The sequence below is a fragment of the Rhea pennata genome, chromosome 1 (genome assembly GCF_028389875.1).
Source record: "Rhea pennata isolate bPtePen1 chromosome 1, bPtePen1.pri, whole genome shotgun sequence".
NCBI classification, from domain to species: domain Eukaryota; kingdom Metazoa; phylum Chordata; class Aves; order Rheiformes; family Rheidae; genus Rhea; species Rhea pennata.
This window is the reverse complement of record NC_084663.1, coordinates 204,538,576-204,558,624: the sequence shown is the minus strand read 5'-3', so window position 1 is coordinate 204,558,624 and position 20,049 is coordinate 204,538,576. Positions and strand designations below refer to the sequence as shown.

At 47.1% G+C, this 20,049-nt stretch overlaps 1 protein-coding gene across 1 annotated transcript; it reads left to right on the top strand.

Moving 5' to 3' along the window:
* The first annotated feature begins 519 nt into the window (after positions 1-519).
* Positions 520-14,078, top strand: ENDOD1 (endonuclease domain containing 1). The gene is made up of 2 exons (XM_062567318.1): positions 520-1,072; positions 7,877-14,078. The coding sequence occupies exons 1-2, from the start codon at positions 779-781 to the stop codon at positions 9,008-9,010; spliced, it is 1,428 nt and encodes a 475-aa protein (XP_062423302.1). The 5' UTR covers positions 520-778; the 3' UTR covers positions 9,011-14,078.
* Positions 14,079-20,049: the final 5,971 nt, after the last annotated feature.

The window sequence follows — 20,049 nt, the reverse complement described above, 5'->3', positions numbered from 1 at the left end:
GCGAGTCTATCTTTCTGCCTCTTGTTAATCTCTTCTGAGGGCAGTTCTGCCAAGGTGAGGTGATACTGCTCTGCAGGAGGATTTTGGATGCCCTGTACAGCTTCAGGAGAGATGGGAGGATAATGGTTTCCCCAGGCTCTTTTGCAGCACATGGCTGGCAGGAATAGTGGTGACAGATATCCCCAGAACAGGCAAAGTGGACTGTCGGTAGTGCTAATATCCTACTACCTCTCTCTTCCTCTTTCTCCCTCTCTCTTTGCCAGGCTTGTGGCTGGAGAGGGCAGCTAACACCTTCTTCTGGGTAGTGGATCTGACTTTGCAGCATCCCCCTGGCAGCCCCAGGACTTCTGGCTGTGTCAGCCAAAACTCTTGGGGACTTTGCTGCAATGCAGCATACCACACCCCTGCCAGTGCCGGACTCCAGCCTGGACAGTTGGTGCTGTTCAGCTATAGACCTACACTGCTATGGAGTTCCCTCCTCCTCTTCCAAATTAGCCCAGATGATTTCAGATTGCTTGGCATTGTCTCCCCGGGGCAGTTGGTGTCTGCAGCGTGTCTCAGCGCAGCCTCACACACGTTTGGTTTCACAATGTGCTGCCTGCAGAAAGCGTTCGCTCCCTGAAGGGAACGGCTGTGGTTTCATATTTCATTTCCCTTGTACACTACACCCGAATTCCAGACGCCTTCTGGCTTCGCTGCTGCATGGGCTCAGAGCACAGGTCCTTTGCTGAATCCAGCAGAGACAGATAGGGCTTCCCTCAGCTCAAGGGAGTGGACCATGAAGACGTCAATTTTATTTTTGCTTTGCCTCTGCGTTTTCCTAGGCTTTTCCCACGGCAGAGTTGTTGGAGAGGATGAAACTGGTTTTGCTGAATGTAATGTGTTCTTCCCTGGACAAGTCCCACCAGAAGGATTTACCGAGGCATTCCATGTGAAAATCTGTCAGCTGTATAACAAGGAGCCACGTTTTGCAACCCTCTACAGTACTAAGGACAAAATCCCTCTTTATTCAGCTTTTAAGTATACAAAACCAGCCCAAAATGGGGAGGAGGACTGGCTGGTTGAACCGCAGGTAAGTCAGCCTTTCCTTTGCTGTAAAGCATGTGTTCCTTGGGAACATTTCTTCTGGGGTGAAGATATTAGCTGGGGATGGGATTTTGCGAAGGAGTGAAGAGCCTGTGGAACCCCTTTTGGTGTTAATTTACCACAACCAACTTATTTTTGTGCTTGGAAGTGAACAAATAGTTCCTTGTCCCATGGAGCTTTTAATGAAAACTAAGAGGCTGCCGCATGCACTATGGAATGTGAGGGGAAAAGAAAATCATCTCTTACCCTGTAGGATCCGTTTGTCTTGTTTAGCTAGTTATCACAGTCAGGGAGCACTGCTGGTGGATAATAGGGTTAAACATTTCAGTGTCAAGCTAAAGTTTGGTTGCCAGCATGATCCCAGTGTTGATAAGTGCTCTTTAGCTTCACTGCACAGGAATAAAACAGACATTTGTGGCTCACCAAGTTGACACGGCAGCTTTTTGTTGTGTCCCTGTGTTGCAGATACTGGATAGGGAAGTGAATTACTGTGTCCTGGAATAGAAATGTTTCAGTCAAGTCAGAAGAGTGCAGTATAAAGAGAATATCACTGCTGCCTCAGTGGTTTTTGTCTCCCCTGACATGTTTAACCAGGTCTTTCAGGCTGTTGTATTTAAAGGCAATCCTTAAAAAATTGCTTGTCTCCTAAGAGGACAAGCACAATTTACTTGCTTTTTTTTTTTTTTTTTTTTTTTTTTTTTTTTTTTTTTTTTTTGCAATATTGTAGTTATTTCAGCAGTGAGCATGGAGAGTATTGTAGCAAACACCAAGCTACCCTTGTCTATTCAGCTCAAGAAAGATTGGCAGCACATGACGGTGCTCTGTTAGACCATAAACAGTCGTGGTATTAGAACAGTGTGTTGTGAGCAGGGCCCTCATGTGCTAGGCTGTACATACTTAGAATCAAAGCTCATCCTTGTCCCAAAAGAGTGGCTACTGTTAAATTACTATTGGGGTGATGAAATACAAAGGCTTTAAACACCTCCAACAAGGTTGCAGGAAGTGAAGGCAGGGATCTATAACCCCTCTCTTCCCCTTGGACCATCTCCCTGATCTCAGGGCTGGATTTTTAATTGCAGGAGTTCCTGGGGGGCTTCTGATCTGCTTTTCTTCCACTTTGCAGATGCCTGTAGGAGGGGTCTGCTTGCTCTTTTTAGACAGAGGAAAGCCTTTCTGCAGACTCTGTCATTATGGGGATGAGAAAATGTGATGAATTTTTAAAGAGCAAAGACCTAGACAAATAAACATCTGCTGTTTGTGCAGTGGAGGCAGCAAGGCAAAGTGGGAAGATGAGATCCATTCCCATTTGCCTCAGCTACTGATAGCCATCGCCACCTCTAGCCACCATATCTCCTCCTGCTCCTTGCAGTCTGACTCACCAGAGTTCTGCAGTCATGCAGGTTCAAATGCCTTTTCTGCTCTTTGAACTCCTCAAAGTCCTTTCACAGCAGGTTTCCTACAAGGTCTCCAATACCTCTCTGCAGCCAGCTCACTCTGTCCCTTGCCACTTCTATCTTCACCCCTCATCTAGTGATCACCCCCAATACCTTGCACCCACTAACACCTGAGCTTCAATTCTTACAATTCTTGCTTCAGAAACCTACCTGAGTCTCAAAAATTATTGCTAGGCCCTACCCTTAGTTGCTCTGACTTTACAGTAGTATAACCCTATGGGTTACTGTGGATCTGTTCCCTGTTACAGATGTCTGACTTAGGCCATACCGATCAGTCATAGTGTGAATAAACTGAGAGCTTTGAGGATTTTTCTTCCATGGAGCAAGCTAATCTGATCTCTACTAAACAAGAAAAGTCCCCTGGATTCTTTTGCCTCCTTCTCAATCTTGCTTGCTTGTTTTATTCTTTTTCAACCCAAACCATTGTTCTTATTTGGAAGGATGCACCATCACTACACATATCTGACTCCTAATTTAGACAGACAAGATGCAGAGCTTTACTGAGGACCAGAGAGCTTTGGGCAAAAATGCTTTACCTGCGGAAATGCTTCATAAGCAAGATTTAGCCTTTAACGACAGGGTAAGATGCCAGTATGGCCAGCTTAGAGGAAGCTGTATTGTGGATGGGGGACATCTTTATTGAGCCATAAGACTGAAAGCACCTGTATCGCATCAGGTGGCATCATTAGGGGAACAGGGAGGGCAGAGCAAAGATCATCTTCATCCTTCTTACACTAAATTCCCTGGTATAGTCCTAGGGGTTGGAAGCCATTCTTATTTTGATTTAAAATATTTACTCAGAAAATTTGCTCACAGCTAATCGCATGTTCAAGTCCTTATGGCCTAGCTGTTGGCTCTAGACCCACCTACTAGAGTATGGAGATGGGACGAAGGCAGGAGCAAAGCTGTCAAGTGGCTGGACAGGCCACTCTATTTTCTTTCTCATTCAAAAGGACCATGCCTTTAGTGAGCAGTGGAGGCTCATATTCAGGCTGATCCATGATACATTGCATACAGAGAACATGGGTGAAAGGAGTCCAGCACCCCAAAGCCAGGAGATGCCAGGATATAAGTTTTCTGTGCAGTTGATTTGGCCTTCCAGCTCACACAGTTGGATGAAGGAACCATACTGAGTGACATGACCATGCTGTAGTTTTCATTTTGTCAGTATGTGCTGGAGTCCCTTTCACCCATCACTGAAATACAGATTCCTCTGTGGTGAAAGATAGCAGCTCTGTAGTTCAGTGAAGGAGCTGCAGGCCGAGAAAGAAAACTAAGGGAAGCAATTTGGCAGAGGAATGTGTCAGATGAAGATATCAGGACTAAAAAACTTCTCAGAAGAAGTCTCTCAAGAAAAAAAGCACATACACATCTCTCAGGCATCCATTATGCAGGTTCTGGAAGGGAGAAAGCAGGGAACAGATTTTACACCTGTTCTGTATGTTCTTATCATGGCTAAGTCAGATAATTCAAAAAGTTCAGATAGTCGGTAAAAGGAACACTTTGCAACACCTGCTCTGCAACACAACCCAAAAAGGATACCCCGGCTATTTTCTGAATAACTTCCTAATTGAAAACAGGGATAGTCAGGTACAAACAGACATTAACTGCACAGTGACACGTCTTTGCGTACATGCACGTGCAGCCACACATGCAGAGATGCAGCAAGCAGAAAAAAATCACCATAAAAATGCTCTATGCAGACTGATGACTGACTAAGGGTTGTCACACGCTTTTTTGTAATAGATGATGATGTAAGTCGTGAGGACACTGTCTCACTTCTTGCATGCCTACCTCCTCAGGAATGTGCGTCCAAGAAACAAACGCCAAATGTAGCACAGAGGCAGTAATTGGATGGGAAATGAGAGGAATGTCAGCACCACCCACTGCTGATTGGCAGCTGGAAGCTGTGAATTAATTCAGCAACCAAGATCGTGAAAATTAGAAAGCAGAAAGGGTAGTCAGTCTGATGAGCAGGATACTCATGCAACGCCCCAGGCCTGGTTTTGAAAACCTGCTATGCCACACATTTATTGAGGGGTGGAGAACTCTGGAGCTGCTTTTTCTATCCTAAAATACAATAAGCTGGATGAGTCTCCTTGCCAATTTATTTACTTGCAGACTACCATGAGCTAGATGACCGAGGTGGGCTTTGTGTCATCCAGCTACAGACCCTTTCCACCACAGAAGTTTGCATCTGAGCTACTCTTCTCATCTCTCTTGGTGGTCAGGAGAAACAGGTGCTTCTGGGGCAACTCGTGAGCTTCCTACAACAGAAATCTTAGTGTAAGATGCGTTGTGCCTAGTCCCTAGGAAATGAGTCACACACTGAGGCTAGATGAAATATGCCCACTGCAATCAAAGATGTAAGCATACCTGAGGTAGTAGCTGTGGAGTGGGATGCTGAAGTTTGCCAGGGATCGTAAGTACTAAGATAGGGAAGGTGGGAGATAACAGTGTCCTGTGTTGTTAAATGTAGAAAGTTGACTGAAACTAGCTGGCGTAACTTCTATAAGTCTGCCTCAAATTTTCAGTCAAGCTGTTGCCTGTAATGGAAATATACCTTTAATCCTCCTCTGCCCCTTCTGTACAATGGCAACCCTCACCTTGTGGTTAGGTTGGCCTAATATCCTTATTGCAAGGATAAATACATATGATATTGTTAGGTGGTTGGACTCAGATCCATACAGGTATCTAGATAAGTAATTTAATCTTAAATCCACCGAAGAGTAAGGTGCTTACACATCTGCTTGGATCTTGCCCTCTTGCAGATTCTTTGGACAGGTAGATTCGTGGCTGACTACATGAATGCAGACATACTTTGCCTGTGCCACAATCCAAAAGCTTTCTGAGTCAGTGAGGAAAGGCAGCTTGCATGCAGATTAGATATAGTGCCGGAGACAGCTTGCCCTTGGGGCTCTATCAGAGGAGGCATAAAAAGCTCAATAACACAAGCTGCTGCAAAGCATAGTATGAGTTACTGTAAAGCATCAGCCCTTAGTGACGTTACAGCCTGCTTTTGTTTTCTGATGTATGAGCAACACACGGCCACATTTTTCATGTTCTTTTTTAATTGCACCTAAACAGTCCAATGGTATGGGCAATCTTGCAGCTAAGCAGGTAACTGGAGATATATTTACTAAATAGGCATCTTAAACTCCCCATGCACTAGCTCATAATCAGAGAAATTTAAGTTTATACCGTATGCTTAAGGTAGGCTGGGAATCTCCTCAGTAAGGCAGAGCTGGTACAGCACCTCAGTCTCCCTCCATCATTTTCTTTAATTTTTCAAGAAGGCTGCAGCACTAATCTGCAATGGGAGCAAGTATATGGATGAGTGCCCCTGAAATGACAATATGCTTAAAGGGGCCTTGGTACAAGAGGCAGTTCCCAGACAGGGCCTATCAGCTGTGCCCGCTCCCACCTCGTGTATACTGTGTGATTAAATGCACCAGGTGCATCCCCCATGCCATGACACAACACTGTCATCTTGTCAAAACAGAGAAAACTGGAGAAGCCTGGGAAGGGGCTGTGATTTTATGGAGTGCAACTCAACAAATCTGGCCTTATCAGACAGCTGCAGTCCTTAGAGAGAGGCTGGGGAACATGAGGAAGAGGATGCAAAATAAGACAGAAGTACAGAATAATTCTTTCTTAAGTGGTGCATTTAGAAAAACTAAGACTTGTGCATCAGTATGTAGAGTCATTAGCCTGGGTCAGGCCTATGATCCTTCCAGCCCTGTAGCGATATGCACTAGATGCTTAAAAACAAAGTGCTAGAAATCTAGCAGGCAAATGGGTGTAATGCGGCCCTCTGAAATGGCTAATATTGTTGGCATTGTGACTAGCCTCAGGGCAGAGAACGCAGTCTAGGCTGCAGTCTAGGCTGAGTCTTTGGCTTGCAAGAGGCCAGCCAAAACTCAAATTCCGCAATGAGGATGATGGATAGCTACGTACGCTCACTAGCACTGTCCCTTTTACACTATTTCTTAGTAGAAGCTGGCATAGGCCTAATAGCTGTCAAGACATAATGCAAGAAGCTGGGGTAACAAGAGGGTGCAAACCCTATGAAAGGTCTCAAGGATATAAATGCTGGGAACCGTCTGTTTAAGTGCATTACAGAGGAGCTGAGGGACCAGGAAGGATGAGTGGAGAGTGATTCAAAGCAGAATATGAACTGTCTGCCATATTCATTTTCAAAATATGTATTATACAGTGCAATAAGCAGTCTCTAGGCCAGGAGCAAAGACAGCAGATTGGAGCAGGAGCACAGCGTTGGGAGTTCAGGGCTGTGGCCTTTAAGCAGATGCCACATGAGGCAGTAACTACGGACGCAGGCTGTACTCCTGAATTTCTACCAACCAATTTCTACCTTTAATCTGAGGAAGAAAATTACAGTCTAGAACATCCCTCTGGAAAGGCTGCAGACAGTGTCAAAAAGGAGTGACTGGGGGGCAGACAGAGCTGCAGCCTTCTGAGAAAGATCTCAGTACACCATAGTGTTTAAGAGCTCTTGCTCCCTTGCTTGTTATCTCCTGGTGCACAACCCTCTGTAAAGTTTGAGAAGGGATGACTGGTGCAACAATTACTTCTTCCAACTCCATGGCACAGGAATGACAAACAAGCACATAGCATAGATTTCAGCGAGGACCCAGGGCGACAGCATCCCTGCCCATGTTGCCCGTGGGAGGTATGCGGTTGTTAAGGGTGAGGTTCAGACTGTCAATGACAAGTCCTAAGAGAGCCCTACAAGCTCACTGCAGTGTCTGCATTCAGAACTGTGAAGGACAATCCAGATCACCAGCCATGCTGCCCTATTTGGTTCAGGCTTCTTATACAGGGTTAAATGCCTTCTCTAGATGTGTTAAAAATCATGTTTTCTTTCCTTATTGCTTGGATTTGACAGTTCAGCTCATTCATATTTTAAGGTGCCACAGTAGGTGCCTTCGTGAGTTGGAGGTACCACCATCGTAGATGGTTTGACTGTGGCCCTAAATCAAACCATCTGTTGTTCTTAAAAGTATCTTCTAGAATAAGCACAAGTTAGAGGCTTAGTGCAAGATGGCTGATGAAATTCTGCAGGCTGTGCTGTGCTGCAGACCAAAGTGGAGAACTGTAAGCATCTCTGCCGTACACCTATGTGCTTAGCAGGACAGCTGAGTACAGCATATGCACCTCTGAAATACTGAAAGAAAATAAGGAAACAGTACAGGATGTGATCTGAAGAACAGTGTGTAGTAGCAGTCATGATGAACAATACACTTCATGGTCTATTTTACACATTGCTTTCTAGGAAAATAAATTGCATCCAGTAATGTTTCTCTCTGCTCTTTCAGATAGATGATCCAGAAAGTGACCTGCAGGAGATGGTGCATGAAGCTGATATCGTTGACTCTGTGGCTAACCTTGGCACAAATCAAGCCCTGAGCTTGGACTATGTGGGCTCTGGTTATGAAAGAGGGCTGCTGAATCCGAGCTTTCTTAATGAGAAAGATTTCCAGGTGGCCACTTACACACTCACGAATGCCGTCCCTATGAGCCCATCTCTCAGCAAAAGCTGGCACAGAGACATCAGGAGGGTAGTGGAGCAGGCTCTGGTCCCTCATTGTTCCAAGAAGGATCACCTGTATCTCCTCGCAGGTGCTATTCCTTCCAACATCCAAGTTAATGGCAAGGTGTCAGTGCCAGAGACCCTCTGGCTAGCAGCATGCTGTGATGCTCCAGAGGGATGGTCTTTAGGACTTGTAAAGAAAGTGAAAGATGAAAACAGTTTGGCAGACCTAGCAGTGGGAGAGCTGGAGAAGCAGTTTCTAGCAGGAGTTCAGTTGTTCAAGGGCAACTGTGGTGAAGATAACCAAAAGCAGGAGAAAACGGAAGCAATACTGCAAGCTGTAACTCAGATCCGGTCTGGAGAGCAAGCAGGAACAAGTGACAACCAGGAGGCCAAAGACAGTGGCTTAGTGAGAAAATTGGCTGGCATCATTGCCACTCCTTTCATCAAACTTCTGGAACTCCTCATTTATATCTTTGTGGAGTTAGTGAAATTCATGTTTCATTTGCTGTGGCTTATTGTCAAGCGAATTGGCAGTACTCTTCTGGATGGAATCTACAGCCTGTGGAATGGGATGGTTTTCTACCTTACAGAGATCAGCATGGTGCTAATCAGCATCCCCTGTGATGTGGGGAAGGTCTGCATCAACATCCTGCAGGGTTTTCTGGGAATTATTCAAGATGTTGCAATCTTCACCTACAAGATCCTGAGCATCCCCATGGGATTTGTCTTTCACCTCGCTGCTTTCCCTTATTACTCCATCTGTGCCATTCCCTCCGTCCTTAAAGACATAGCCACTGGGATTGGTGGCATCTTCTCGCTGGTTATTGATGCCACAGCCACCCTTCTGCATGGCTTTTACTACCTTGCTGCTCGCATAGCCAAAAGATTTGTCCCTAAGGGCTCCTCTGATGACTGATAAGGATAGAAATCAAAGCTGCGAAGACAAAAAGTGAAAGAGGAGTTGGGTAATGCTTTAAGATATGTGGCCAAATGCTGTCAATTCTGTTCTGATATTTATTGCAGTGACATTAACAATAATGAACAAATTGGGGAGTAACAGGGAGGGCCAAGGTAACTTCACCAGGGGACACCACCATTGTAACTTAAGTTCTATCTATTGTAAAGTATTTGAGCTTTATTAGTGTGGGTCACAGTTTCTGTGGTTTGCAAATGTCAAGTTGCTTCCTCTGGGAGATACACTCTAAATGTGGTACAAGGTTATTTCTTTCCAACTAAGATAACACTGAGACCTATGCACTGGCAGTGAACTCTACAGAACCTCCTTCCTGTCAGGGAGGAGGTGGTAGTAAGGGGAGGATTTTAGTTGTAAAGGGTTTTCTTAAATCTGGAGAAAGGAAAAGGATGTTAAGGGCACAAGAATTAGGGACTGGGAAATGGTAGGGAGTGGTAAGCAGTGGGGAGGGAACATAGGGCTGAATTCTGTTGTTTGTTGCACTGCTCATTTCATTGGCGTTCCACTGGTGGAGCCCAAGGAAGAATTAGGCTGGGTGTATTTTATAGTTCTCAAGCCTTGGCTTTTCAAGGCAGCCGAAATCACGTGGATATTGTTTTGAGGAAATACCAGATGCCATTTCTTTCATGTAGTGGGAAAATACTTTCCCTTAGCCATATCAAGCTCACTTTCTCTGAACTATTCCTTGCTCTCTGGTGACCACTAAAGGTCTAAATCCTGAAGTCCTTGTTCTGGCTGGCCTGCTCCAAAGCCCAGAAAAGAGGCATGAGTCATGCTTTTGGCTTTGAATCAGATGTCCATGTTTCAGTTACCAGCCTGTCTTGTCTCCTTTTAGAGCTGACGCTTCAAATATACAGCAGTATTTATGTGCCTGAAATCTCTGTGAGATGATACCTAGGCTGGAAAGTAGCAGTGTTGCAGTCATCCTTCTTAGGTATGCCTTGAAAGTGCTCGCATAGAGAAAATAATCCTCCCACATTTTCCTCCAGGAGGGAGGAAAAGTAGCTCTTTCTCACTTGTCTGAATTGGCAGCATCAGTTTGTTGCAGGGATGCAAGGAACATGGGAGAGGAGATGCGTGCGGAGCGCATAGGGGAATTATGCTGCTTTCACACTGAGGGCTAGACTCTACCTGGAGAGCAGGCAGCCTGCAGAGTGGGGCAGGGCTCAGTGCTAAGGAGAGCACGTGATTCCCATTGGTGCTGTGTTACATCCCAGGGAGTGGAGCTAATCTAAGGAACCAGACCTGTGGCATGAGGTAGTTGAGAAAGTTAGTCCTGGAATCAGGAGGGAAACAGCAAAAGGAATAGGATGCTCGTGACAGGTTAATCACACCTGGAAGTCCTGCCAACACTGATGTGGCAGGGCAGAGGTTTTCTGCCATCCAAGACAAGGGGAAGCATCCATGTGGCTCTCACAGGTGCAGTAATCAGCAGTGCCCAGCTGACCTGAGTCCTAGCAGCAAAGCCTCTAGTAGATTTGGGCATCTCCCTTCATTATTCGTTTTCTGAAACCAGAGAAAGGAAAAAATTGTTATGTCGCCCCTTTCTCATGTGAGTATTATTGACTGTCAAGAGCATGGAGAGGCAGAAGGGAGATCTAGGGCACAGCGCTCATCCTACTGCGTAACTACCTCCCTAGTTAGCCCATAACTCATTCCACAAGCAGGCTTATTTATGTTGGGGGAGGGGGGAGACACAACCCCTCTTCTTCACTGCTTCACCAGAAATAATGCAGTCCTCACTGATGTGAGCTGGGGACTCCTGGGCACTCCCCGTGTCTGGGACATCAGAGCTGGGGTGTGTGTGGAGACTTTGCAGGGAACAGTCATTGATTAGCTAGACCCAGCCTCACAGCCACAGATGAGAGAAGAAACACATGCTGATAGAGGAGAAGGGCACAGTGGCACTGCCATTCCCCAGGGCTTCCCTCAGCTCTGCTCCCTCTTTCCATCAGATAGGGATTAGGGGAAGGAGTGCTCATTTCTTGCTACAGCTCTGTCTGTGGGAAGACACTCTGCTCTTGGTGACCACAGCAGCGTTTGGTCTGGCTGACAGCCTCAGCACGTGACTCAGAGTGTGAGAAAGGCATTCAGGAGTCCAACAAGGCCATGCACGGCCCCTGGCCTTGACCCTTCCTTACCAGGTAACACACCCTTCAGCGATGTTGCTAGCAGCTGCTCAGCAGTGGGGAAACTCTGGGCTGACGAGGTTAGAGAGCAGCTCATCATAGAACCATAGATTCTCAGTCATCTCAGCCCAAACAGTCTAGCTCTCAGGGGGAGGCATGCTGGTAGGGCAGGGCTGTGAGGGGGAAGTCTGTGGAGAAGGAAAGGTCTTCTTGCCAGCAGTGTTGGGTTCGTTCCAAAGGCTGGGCAACATCTGTGTGCCAGTAGGGGTCTGATCAGGTGCAGTGTTTGATGAATTAGTCCTTTGCCTTGAAGCTCTTGGTACAGGGATTTTGGGTGCAAGGGGCAAGTCCCAGGTCACTGCTCCCAGCCAGCAGAAAACAGCCCTGGCTGCCTGGGAAAACTCTTTCCAAATCAAACATTGCATCTTTGCATACTTGAATGTGCCTTCCTTGCCATGGAGCCAGCTGTTGAGTCTGGTCTTGACAGACCTGGATTTCCACTCTTTTTTCAGAGTGGGGGTGCGTCAGCAGTAGAGTGACATCCTGTTGCAAACGGAGCTCTCCTCTCAGGGTATGTGACAGCAGTTCCAGGCAGGAGCGCAACAAGCTCAAGTGCCAGAAGCTGTGACTCAGGTGTCAGCATAGGAGAGCCAGGTCCCCATAGCCTCTAGAGATGTCCTAGCATCTGTCGAGTGCAGCCCTAGAGTCAGGGAGGAGACAGCTGCTTTGCACACTGCTGCCTGTCTCGTGCCTTACGCATGGCCTTAGCCACAACCCCTCCCTGGCTGTTTATCCCAGAATGACCCAGCATGTCCAGTGTACTGTGGTCACAGTGACGTGGGAGCTCACACACTAAGGGGCAGCAAGGATGAGATGCCTCAGTGCACCTGGAGGTCTGTCTCACTACATCTCCATCACCATTGATGCTTAGCCTAGCTAGGTTCAGGCCAGCCCATGAGCATGTCTCCATACTGCAACCATGTCTTCTGATTGTGGAGTGGACAGTCTTTTACTTCTAAGAGGCTGCACCACTGTAGGATTTGGGTAGTTGTTGGGCAATATTATTAAAATTGTTTTAATACGCTCAGATTTCAAATACTGAAAACTACAACCAGCCCAGGTCATTTTTATCCTGTGCTGCATATCTGAGCAGGCAATAGGAAATCTGCCTAAAACACTGATTAATTATTACAGAACAAGCAACATCCTGCTACAAACTAACTATTGTTTGAGATTATCCTTATCTGGGCATGACTTATGGCTTGTGAGCTTTATTCTATCCTTGGAAATGTATGGCTTTAACAAAATAAAAGTTACTTTTCCAAAGAAGAACTTGTATCAGAATTTCTGTCATGCTTTCCAAATGAGATAGTGCAACCCATAGATCTCTTGACTAATCAAGAAAGTCACAGAAGCACAGCTGTCCTTTGTTATGACTTGACATCTGTTATTAATGACCCTTTGTACCTTTAAAACATTTCCTCTCTCAAAGCGCTTTAAAAGAGTTAATTCATTAAACTACAGAATATGTAGTGAAAGCTGGGAAGTTACAGGCAGCTCTGTATGTGCTGAAAGGGGACATTTCATTTTTGAGAGATGCAGCTACTAGTGGGATGAAGCATGATGAGCCACTTCAGTACAGAAGAATCACATCACGGCAGGATGAAAAATGCTGTCAGCAGCTGAGGCAGCATGAGGAGGCAGGATTTAAGTGCCTAAACTGTATAGAACCAGGACACCAATCCACCCGTCACCTCTTACAAAGAAACTCTACATGTCTGTAGTCACCAAGCAGGTGAAAAGCAGCAAAGGGCTCCTTAACTCCCTGCTGGGGCTTACACTGACCGTGCTCCAAAAGCAGGGACTCACACAGTAGATGCATTGCCTAAGCAGTGAGTTACACTCTCAGACTGTTGCCTACTTAGTAATGGGCTGGGCTGAGGTGGGAAAGGATCAGTGAAGAAAGGGAAGGGAGGTCTTCATATGCATAGAGAGCCAGGGCTCTGAGCACCTGCTGCCCTGCAGGGATTGATGCTGTATGCTCTCTTTCACCTTTGAAAAGCTCCCAAGGTTGGCTGGAGTTTGTGACTAAAGAGGAGAAGGGTGGGACTGATCCATAGTGCCTGCATCTGGCAAGTCACCTTGGCTTCCTTTACATCTGATAGGGAAAAGCTCACTCTTCTGGCATGCCATTCATTGGACCTCTTCTTTACAACAAGAAAAATCTCTCTCTAAAGGGGACTGTTTTCCTCCAGAGACCATATAGAAAGCCTGAGGTGACTATCCCAGATGTATGCACCTGCATTTGCAGATACCTCTATTTGAGCAGGTGAACCTCCTCCAGAAGAGTCTACATTCCTTTCAGATCTGCGGGAGCTCAATGTGTGTGACAGGAGCCCTAATGTCCATGGCTGGACAAAGAGGCAAAAAGGCTAAGCAGTACTCAGATGGTGAATATTGGCCCAGACTCACTCATAGGACAGGGAAGATAATGTGAATTAAACTTTCCTCTACTGGATTGCCCAATGCTACAGCATAGGAGCTTCAAAGCCCTTGAAGGTGACTTTGATCTATGTTAAGTTCATCTGATTTGGGCCCAGAGAAACAAGTCATCCACCTATCCACCACAGAGGAATCAGCAGCTCCAATATCACCACAGCCCGTAAATCACAGGCCTGGGTTCAAGTCCTCTAGATCACATCTCTGCTACCATCGCCCATTTTGGAGCTACTCATCTCTGCATGGAGCTCCAGTCATGAGCTTGGTATCTCCCTCCTGACAGGGTGCTGCTCCAGTCCAGAAGAGAATTGAGCCCTACTTGTTCACAAGTATCTCTTTAGCTTCGTCAGTGCCAGCAAATTAAAAAGATATTGGAAAACAAATACGAGTATAACTTGTTTGGCCAGAAAAGATTGCCTGAGAGCATAAAGCGTAAGGTGTGTCTGCAGCTTGTGTGTTAGTGAGATTGTGATACTGTGAGTTGGGCATGAAATGATTTCTCATTGCTGTACAGTCTTCCAAACCATTGGACTTACTTCAGTTTACGAATGTATCTCACACTGGGTAACATCTGCCATTGATTTCAACAGAACTGGTGTTTTCAGTCAAGCAGAAAGGCCTACAGGCTTTCCAATAGTGTTAATATTACAGGTGGCTGGAAAATCTCCAAAGAAATTAATTCTGTCAGAAAGGGGTGATTTATCAAGCAAGAATTTTTATGGCAATTTGCCATTTTTAGTGGAAAAGATTTTTCAGGTCCAAATTGAAACAAGGATCAGAATAATCCCAAAACAGTTTAATAGTCTGGATTACAGAGCTTTAGGCCATTTAATACTTTATTCTGTCTAAAACTAAGCCTGGCACTTGACCATAGCTATCTCCATCTCAGAGGAGGGCTCTTATGGCCATTGCCTGTCCTAACTTGTATCTCATTTTCTCTCATTTGCAAATGTGAACAAACCCTTTTTGTTCCATTGTGGGAGGAGAAAAAGTACTGAATTTCCACCATTTTCCACCTTGCTTCACTGTGCTCAGCCCTGCATCTCCACTGAGCCAACAGCAGGATGAGCTTGAAAGTTGAAGCAGGGGCTTCAAATTCTGCAGTAGTTTTTTCTTTATTAAAAACTAACTAATTTAAACTAGGCAGAAAATGGACATTTAGAGCAGGTGTCATTTTGTATTTACTACTGTGATATTACATATTGTTCAGCACCTCATAGTCTCCACTTGGTAAAAATGGTTTGAGGCCAAATCCAGCAGCTACAGCAGGTAGGCAAGAAGATATTAGAGGACAAGGAAGGAGCAGCAGGAACTTTCCACTGGTGGGAGAAATGCAGCAACTAGATGTTTCAAATGGAATGGCAAGGAGCTGAACAGTAATGACTTGTCAGTGATCTCTGCTTGGTTTTGATGCCAACAAGCTGTTGAGAGGAGTAGAGCAGCCATAGAGGAATGTTATGGAAGACTAAGGAAGACATTGCTGTCTGGATTTATGCCACCTAACTTTGGGCTCTTAAAATTTCTTCTCTGTAGGCACAAGACTCCCTATACGAAGTACAAAAATATAGCTAGGCTTTAACCTAGACATCTCAGCTAAATGCATAAAGCTGAAGTGAATGAATCTGGGTTTACTGACTTGTCCCATCACTGACACCTTTGAAGTGTCCATTGACATAGGTCTCCCAAGACATTACACAGGCTCTTGTGTTGTTTAGTCCTTCTGTATGGGTAGGACTGACTCACAGGGACTCTGTCTCCTGAGTGCTTCTTGAAACAAGCCCCAAAACTGATTTGGCCACTGGTATGGATTTTTGTGTGGTCTTGATCATAGAATCATAGAAGCAGTAAGGTTGGAAGGGACCTCTGGAGATCATCTAGTCCAACCTCCCTACTCAGCAGGGTCACCTAGAGCATGTTAGATAGGGTTGCATCCAGGCAGGCCTTGAAGATCTCCAGAGAAGGAGACTCCACCACCTCTCTGGGCAACTTGTTCCAGTGCTCCGTCACTCTCACAGTGAAGATGTAACAGATGTGATGATTAACTACTAAGGGTGCTTGGAACACAGCAAGTTGGCCTGACTTGTGTGGAGTGCTCACATACCTCAGAGAACTTGCCCACATTTTTTGAGTTCTCAGAAGATACACAGGTTTGCAGAGTAACTAAGTGCATCCTTCACCCCTGAGGCATCAGCAGGGTGTGGGCCTCTGGTGTAAACGGACACCTTGGCATTCTGTAGATAATGCTGCATACTTGGCAAAACACTGCTGCCTGCAGAACTGAGATGAGTTATTTCATGTTAAGAAAATGGGCTACTTTGTCATGGATCAATGAGAACACAGATCCTGCTGGCTGCAGAGGAAGTCTGAATGGTAGTAATTTGTGTCCTGACATCAGAGAGACATAAATGGTCTTGGAGGCTCTCCAGACTACCAGTGGACAATTGAGAAAGAAGGGTGATGATCTAGGTGCCCAATGTCATACAGGACTATGGAACAGGCATTAGGACTCCAGAGATAGAGGATAATTTTGTTCACCACCAAGCCCTGCAATGCTGCAAATCATCCCCACAAGCCCAAGCAGATTGAGGCTTTGTGGAGGACGATGTATCTGGGAACCTGCACCTGTTGTCTCAGCAGTGTATTAAAAATCTGTCTTTTTCCATCGCTCTCTTCCCAGCTCTGAGAGGATGCAGATGCTCAGTGCGAAGCACATTCCCACAGAGTGCTTTCCTGGTAGCTATTGAGACTCCCAGAAAGACAGCAATGAGGGTTTGGACCTCTATGGTGCCAGTAATTTACACCAGGGTCTACTAGTTAGAACATAGTTCTTATATGAACATCTTCTATTCCAATGGAAAAGATAATTTCTGCAAAAAATATGTTTTCTTTTTCTTTTTCAGCAGGGAAAATGAAAGAAAAATGAGATTTAGTTTACATTTGATAAAACTGTTTTCAATTGGTCTCTTGAATGTTACTGTAGTGTATTGCAGATGTACACTGCAGTTTAATCTTCTGTAAAGTGCATTCTGCAACCCAGCTGTATTACCCATGACACGGAGCATGGAGGAAGATCAAACTCCCCCAAATGATGATTCAGTGCAGAACTCTCCCTCTGGAGGAGTCTGTCTGCCTCTCCAGTGGTGCCACAGAAGCCAAAGCAGATCAGCTAGGCAAGGCAGGTTAGATGTCTATGTGCAGGTGATGTGATCTCCCCAGGCCTACCTCTTCTGCTGAGGCTCTCAGTGCATCATGAGAAGCAGGCACAAGGGAAGGGACAACAGGAAGGGATGTGGTGTGAGCAGGCAGCACCGAGCAAATGAAGCCTTCATCTGTGGGATCATTCGCTGCAACAGAAAACTGCTGATGAACTCATGCTGAGCAACAGGTTAAAGACAAGTCGAAAGTGAATGTTGCAGGTCACGACTGTTGAAATGCTTCAATTTCAGCTGAAATGATGCATTTTATTGTATTTTTATATATACTATTTTTGGCAACTTTCTATTTCCTTGAAATGTTGATAAATATCTGCTCCACTCAGGTAGAAGAAGAATGCTTCATTTCTGGAAAAGCTATTTCCTGCAGGTCAGAAATTTTCAAATTTTACTCAAAAGAGATGTTTTTTCCGTGAAGATGGGAAGAGCTTCCTTGGCGTTTCCCAAAGGCTTGCTCCAGCAAGCTGCTGACTCAAGGGCCAGTGAGGACAAGTTCATCTTAGGCAGTAATTCCAGGCTCATAATTCCAATTCTTGGATACACAGGGATTTAAAGGGCTGTAGGAAACCTGAGCATATGTGGAAATTACAGATGGTGTATTTTTAATCAAGTAGGAAATAGAAATCCAGTGAATATCTTCCTTATTCATTGAAAAGCTTGCAGAAAGTCAATAGTATTTAGATGAGCTAGTGTGATATGTAATTAATAATAGTTATAATAATATCTTGCATTTGTATAACCTCTGCTCTGCTGTCCATGTATCTCACCAGATTGCTTAGTCACCATTAAAGTAACTGGGTGGGGAGCAACTGATCTGTGGTAGCTCATACTTGGCCTGTAATTTGGGTTAATTTAGCATGCAGAGTTGAAATCAAGTCATTTGCTGGTGGGCCTGAGGCCATAGTTTGTCAGTAGTAATTAATGTAAGTGCTTAGTAGAGCGGATCCATTATTTGTCCCATAGACTAGTTATCATCTTCCCCAGTGTCGCAGCAAGAAACCAGAGGCAGGGCTGGGAAGGGAAGTGGGATCCTTTCCCACCTTCCCTTCCACGTTGGCCACCAAAGAGTCCTCATTAAAACCTGAAATCAAGGTCACCCAACCTTATGGACCGGCACTTGCTAGGTTAATAAATGGGCCTGTGTTTTCTACGTGGGGCGGCATGAACAACCATGTGAGCACTGGCACCAAGGAGAAGACACAAATTCAGAGTTGAAGTAAGGCTTGAGTCTTGCTGCTGGGGAAATGGGTGGGGAAGGGCCCGTGAAGGTCCGTGATCCGGCCCAGCGTGCCACCGTGCGGTTGTGTTGTCTGCGAGAGCACCCACCGTGCGACAAGGACCTACCCCTCTGGCCTACGCAGGGCTTGGAGCAGCACTCCAGGGATGGACGGTTCAGGCGCAGCAGCATCCGTTATGGCCGAGGCAAATACTTAGGTGGCCCGCGGACCGCTGCCGCGTCTGCGCCGGGTGTCCGGCCCCAGACGTCGTCCTCGGCTGTCTCCCCGCAGGACGCTGGCTGGCAGGGCAGCAGCGCGTGCCTTCGAAGCGCGCTGTGCTGTTTAGCTGAGTGCCGTTGAGGTGAGGGCGGTGGGAGCGTGACCGCGCCGGTGGCCCTGCTCTGCAGCGCTCCCCTCCGGAAGGGACACGCACCGGCCTCGGGGGCGTTTGGGGGGACGGGTCCGAGGTCTGCAGCGGCGGCTCTCCTCGGGGACCCGCTCACCCGGGAGGGCTGCCCGTCCCACCCCTGGCCACGGGCCGCATCCTGGACGTCGCTGGGGGCGCAGGCGCGGGGAGCTAATCCACAGCTATGGGGGGCTTCGAGATCTTCCTTCTGCGTGCCAGTGCGGGCACCCCAGAGGTCCCAGCGGCCGGGACGGCCCCAGTGTGGCTCTCGCTGGGCACAGTGGCCGTACGCCAGGCCGGGGAGAGGCGGCTGCAGCCGGCGCGCGGCTAGATGGCAGCAGAACCGCGGCCGCGGGCCGGAGCACGTCGCCAGCCGCCCGGGAGAGCGCAGCTGTGTTTGCGCCTGTCTCTAGGATGTGGTGTCACTGGGACCACTCTGGCCCCTGGGGGCACCTGCCATGCTCGGCTGTGCCTGGCCCACCCCAGAGCTGCTTTCCCGGATGGCTTTTCTCATCAGCGTTGCTTCGGCGGAGCCTCTGGTAGAGGCAGAGATCTGGGGAGTTTGTCTCGCGATCCGGTCACCCCATGAGATGCCGGCCCAGGAGCTGGCCAGGCCTGGGGTGGGCTGTCCCACTAGGGCTTTTCAAAGTCCAGAGGAAAACTGTTTTTTTTTTTATTTTATTTTTTTCCTAGAGAGACTAGCAGGGGCCGGAATAAGGGATGCACAGAAAGCTCCTGCCCTTACCCGGGCCGGTCCTGGCCAGACAGCAGGACTCTGTCCCCAGGCCGGGCTGAACCACTTCTGAGCACCTGCACTTGCACTAAGCCCTGGAAAAAGGTGGGGAGTAAAATCAGGGCTGCTCTGCTCCAGGAGCAGAAGCTCTTCAGTGACTCAAAGAAGGGCTCTGGTAGCAAGAAATAGGCTCCAGCCTGACCCTACGCCTTGCTACCTAGGCCAGACCCTGCCGTGAGCTCATTTTGGCTGTCAGGATTTCACATGCGCCTGGAGGATCAGGAACTGCTCCTGACCACAACCCAGCCAGAAAACACCCTGCCAGCTTGCTGCCCACTGGCCCAGCTTGCTGCCCACTGGCCCACAGGAGTGATCAGATGAGGTCAGATGCTGCCCAGCCCTGGCTTTTCTCCTGAGGTCTGGAGGATCCTTACCAGCATCAGCTGGGAAGAAGTGAACGGTGCAGAGGGAGGAAGAAGGGGGGACCCAGTGCGGAGGTCTCACCAGGTGATCCGCTATCCAGAGCGAAGGGCCAACACGTAGCGGCAACAGCACTGGCTGCTCCTGGTGGCCTTCAGCAGAGCTGAGCCACTGCTTTCATTGCTCCAGCAGCAGCTTTCTGGCCACAGTCCAAGCTTTACTCCCTATTCATAGGAAAGGGAAAGCAGCATTTTAAGAGGCAGGGTTATTTCTACATCCTGGCCCTATTTCCGTCCTGCTCACTGCTGCCCGCTTGAGCGAAGCATGTTGTGGGTTCCCATGTGATCCTGCCTCTCTAGAGTGTCC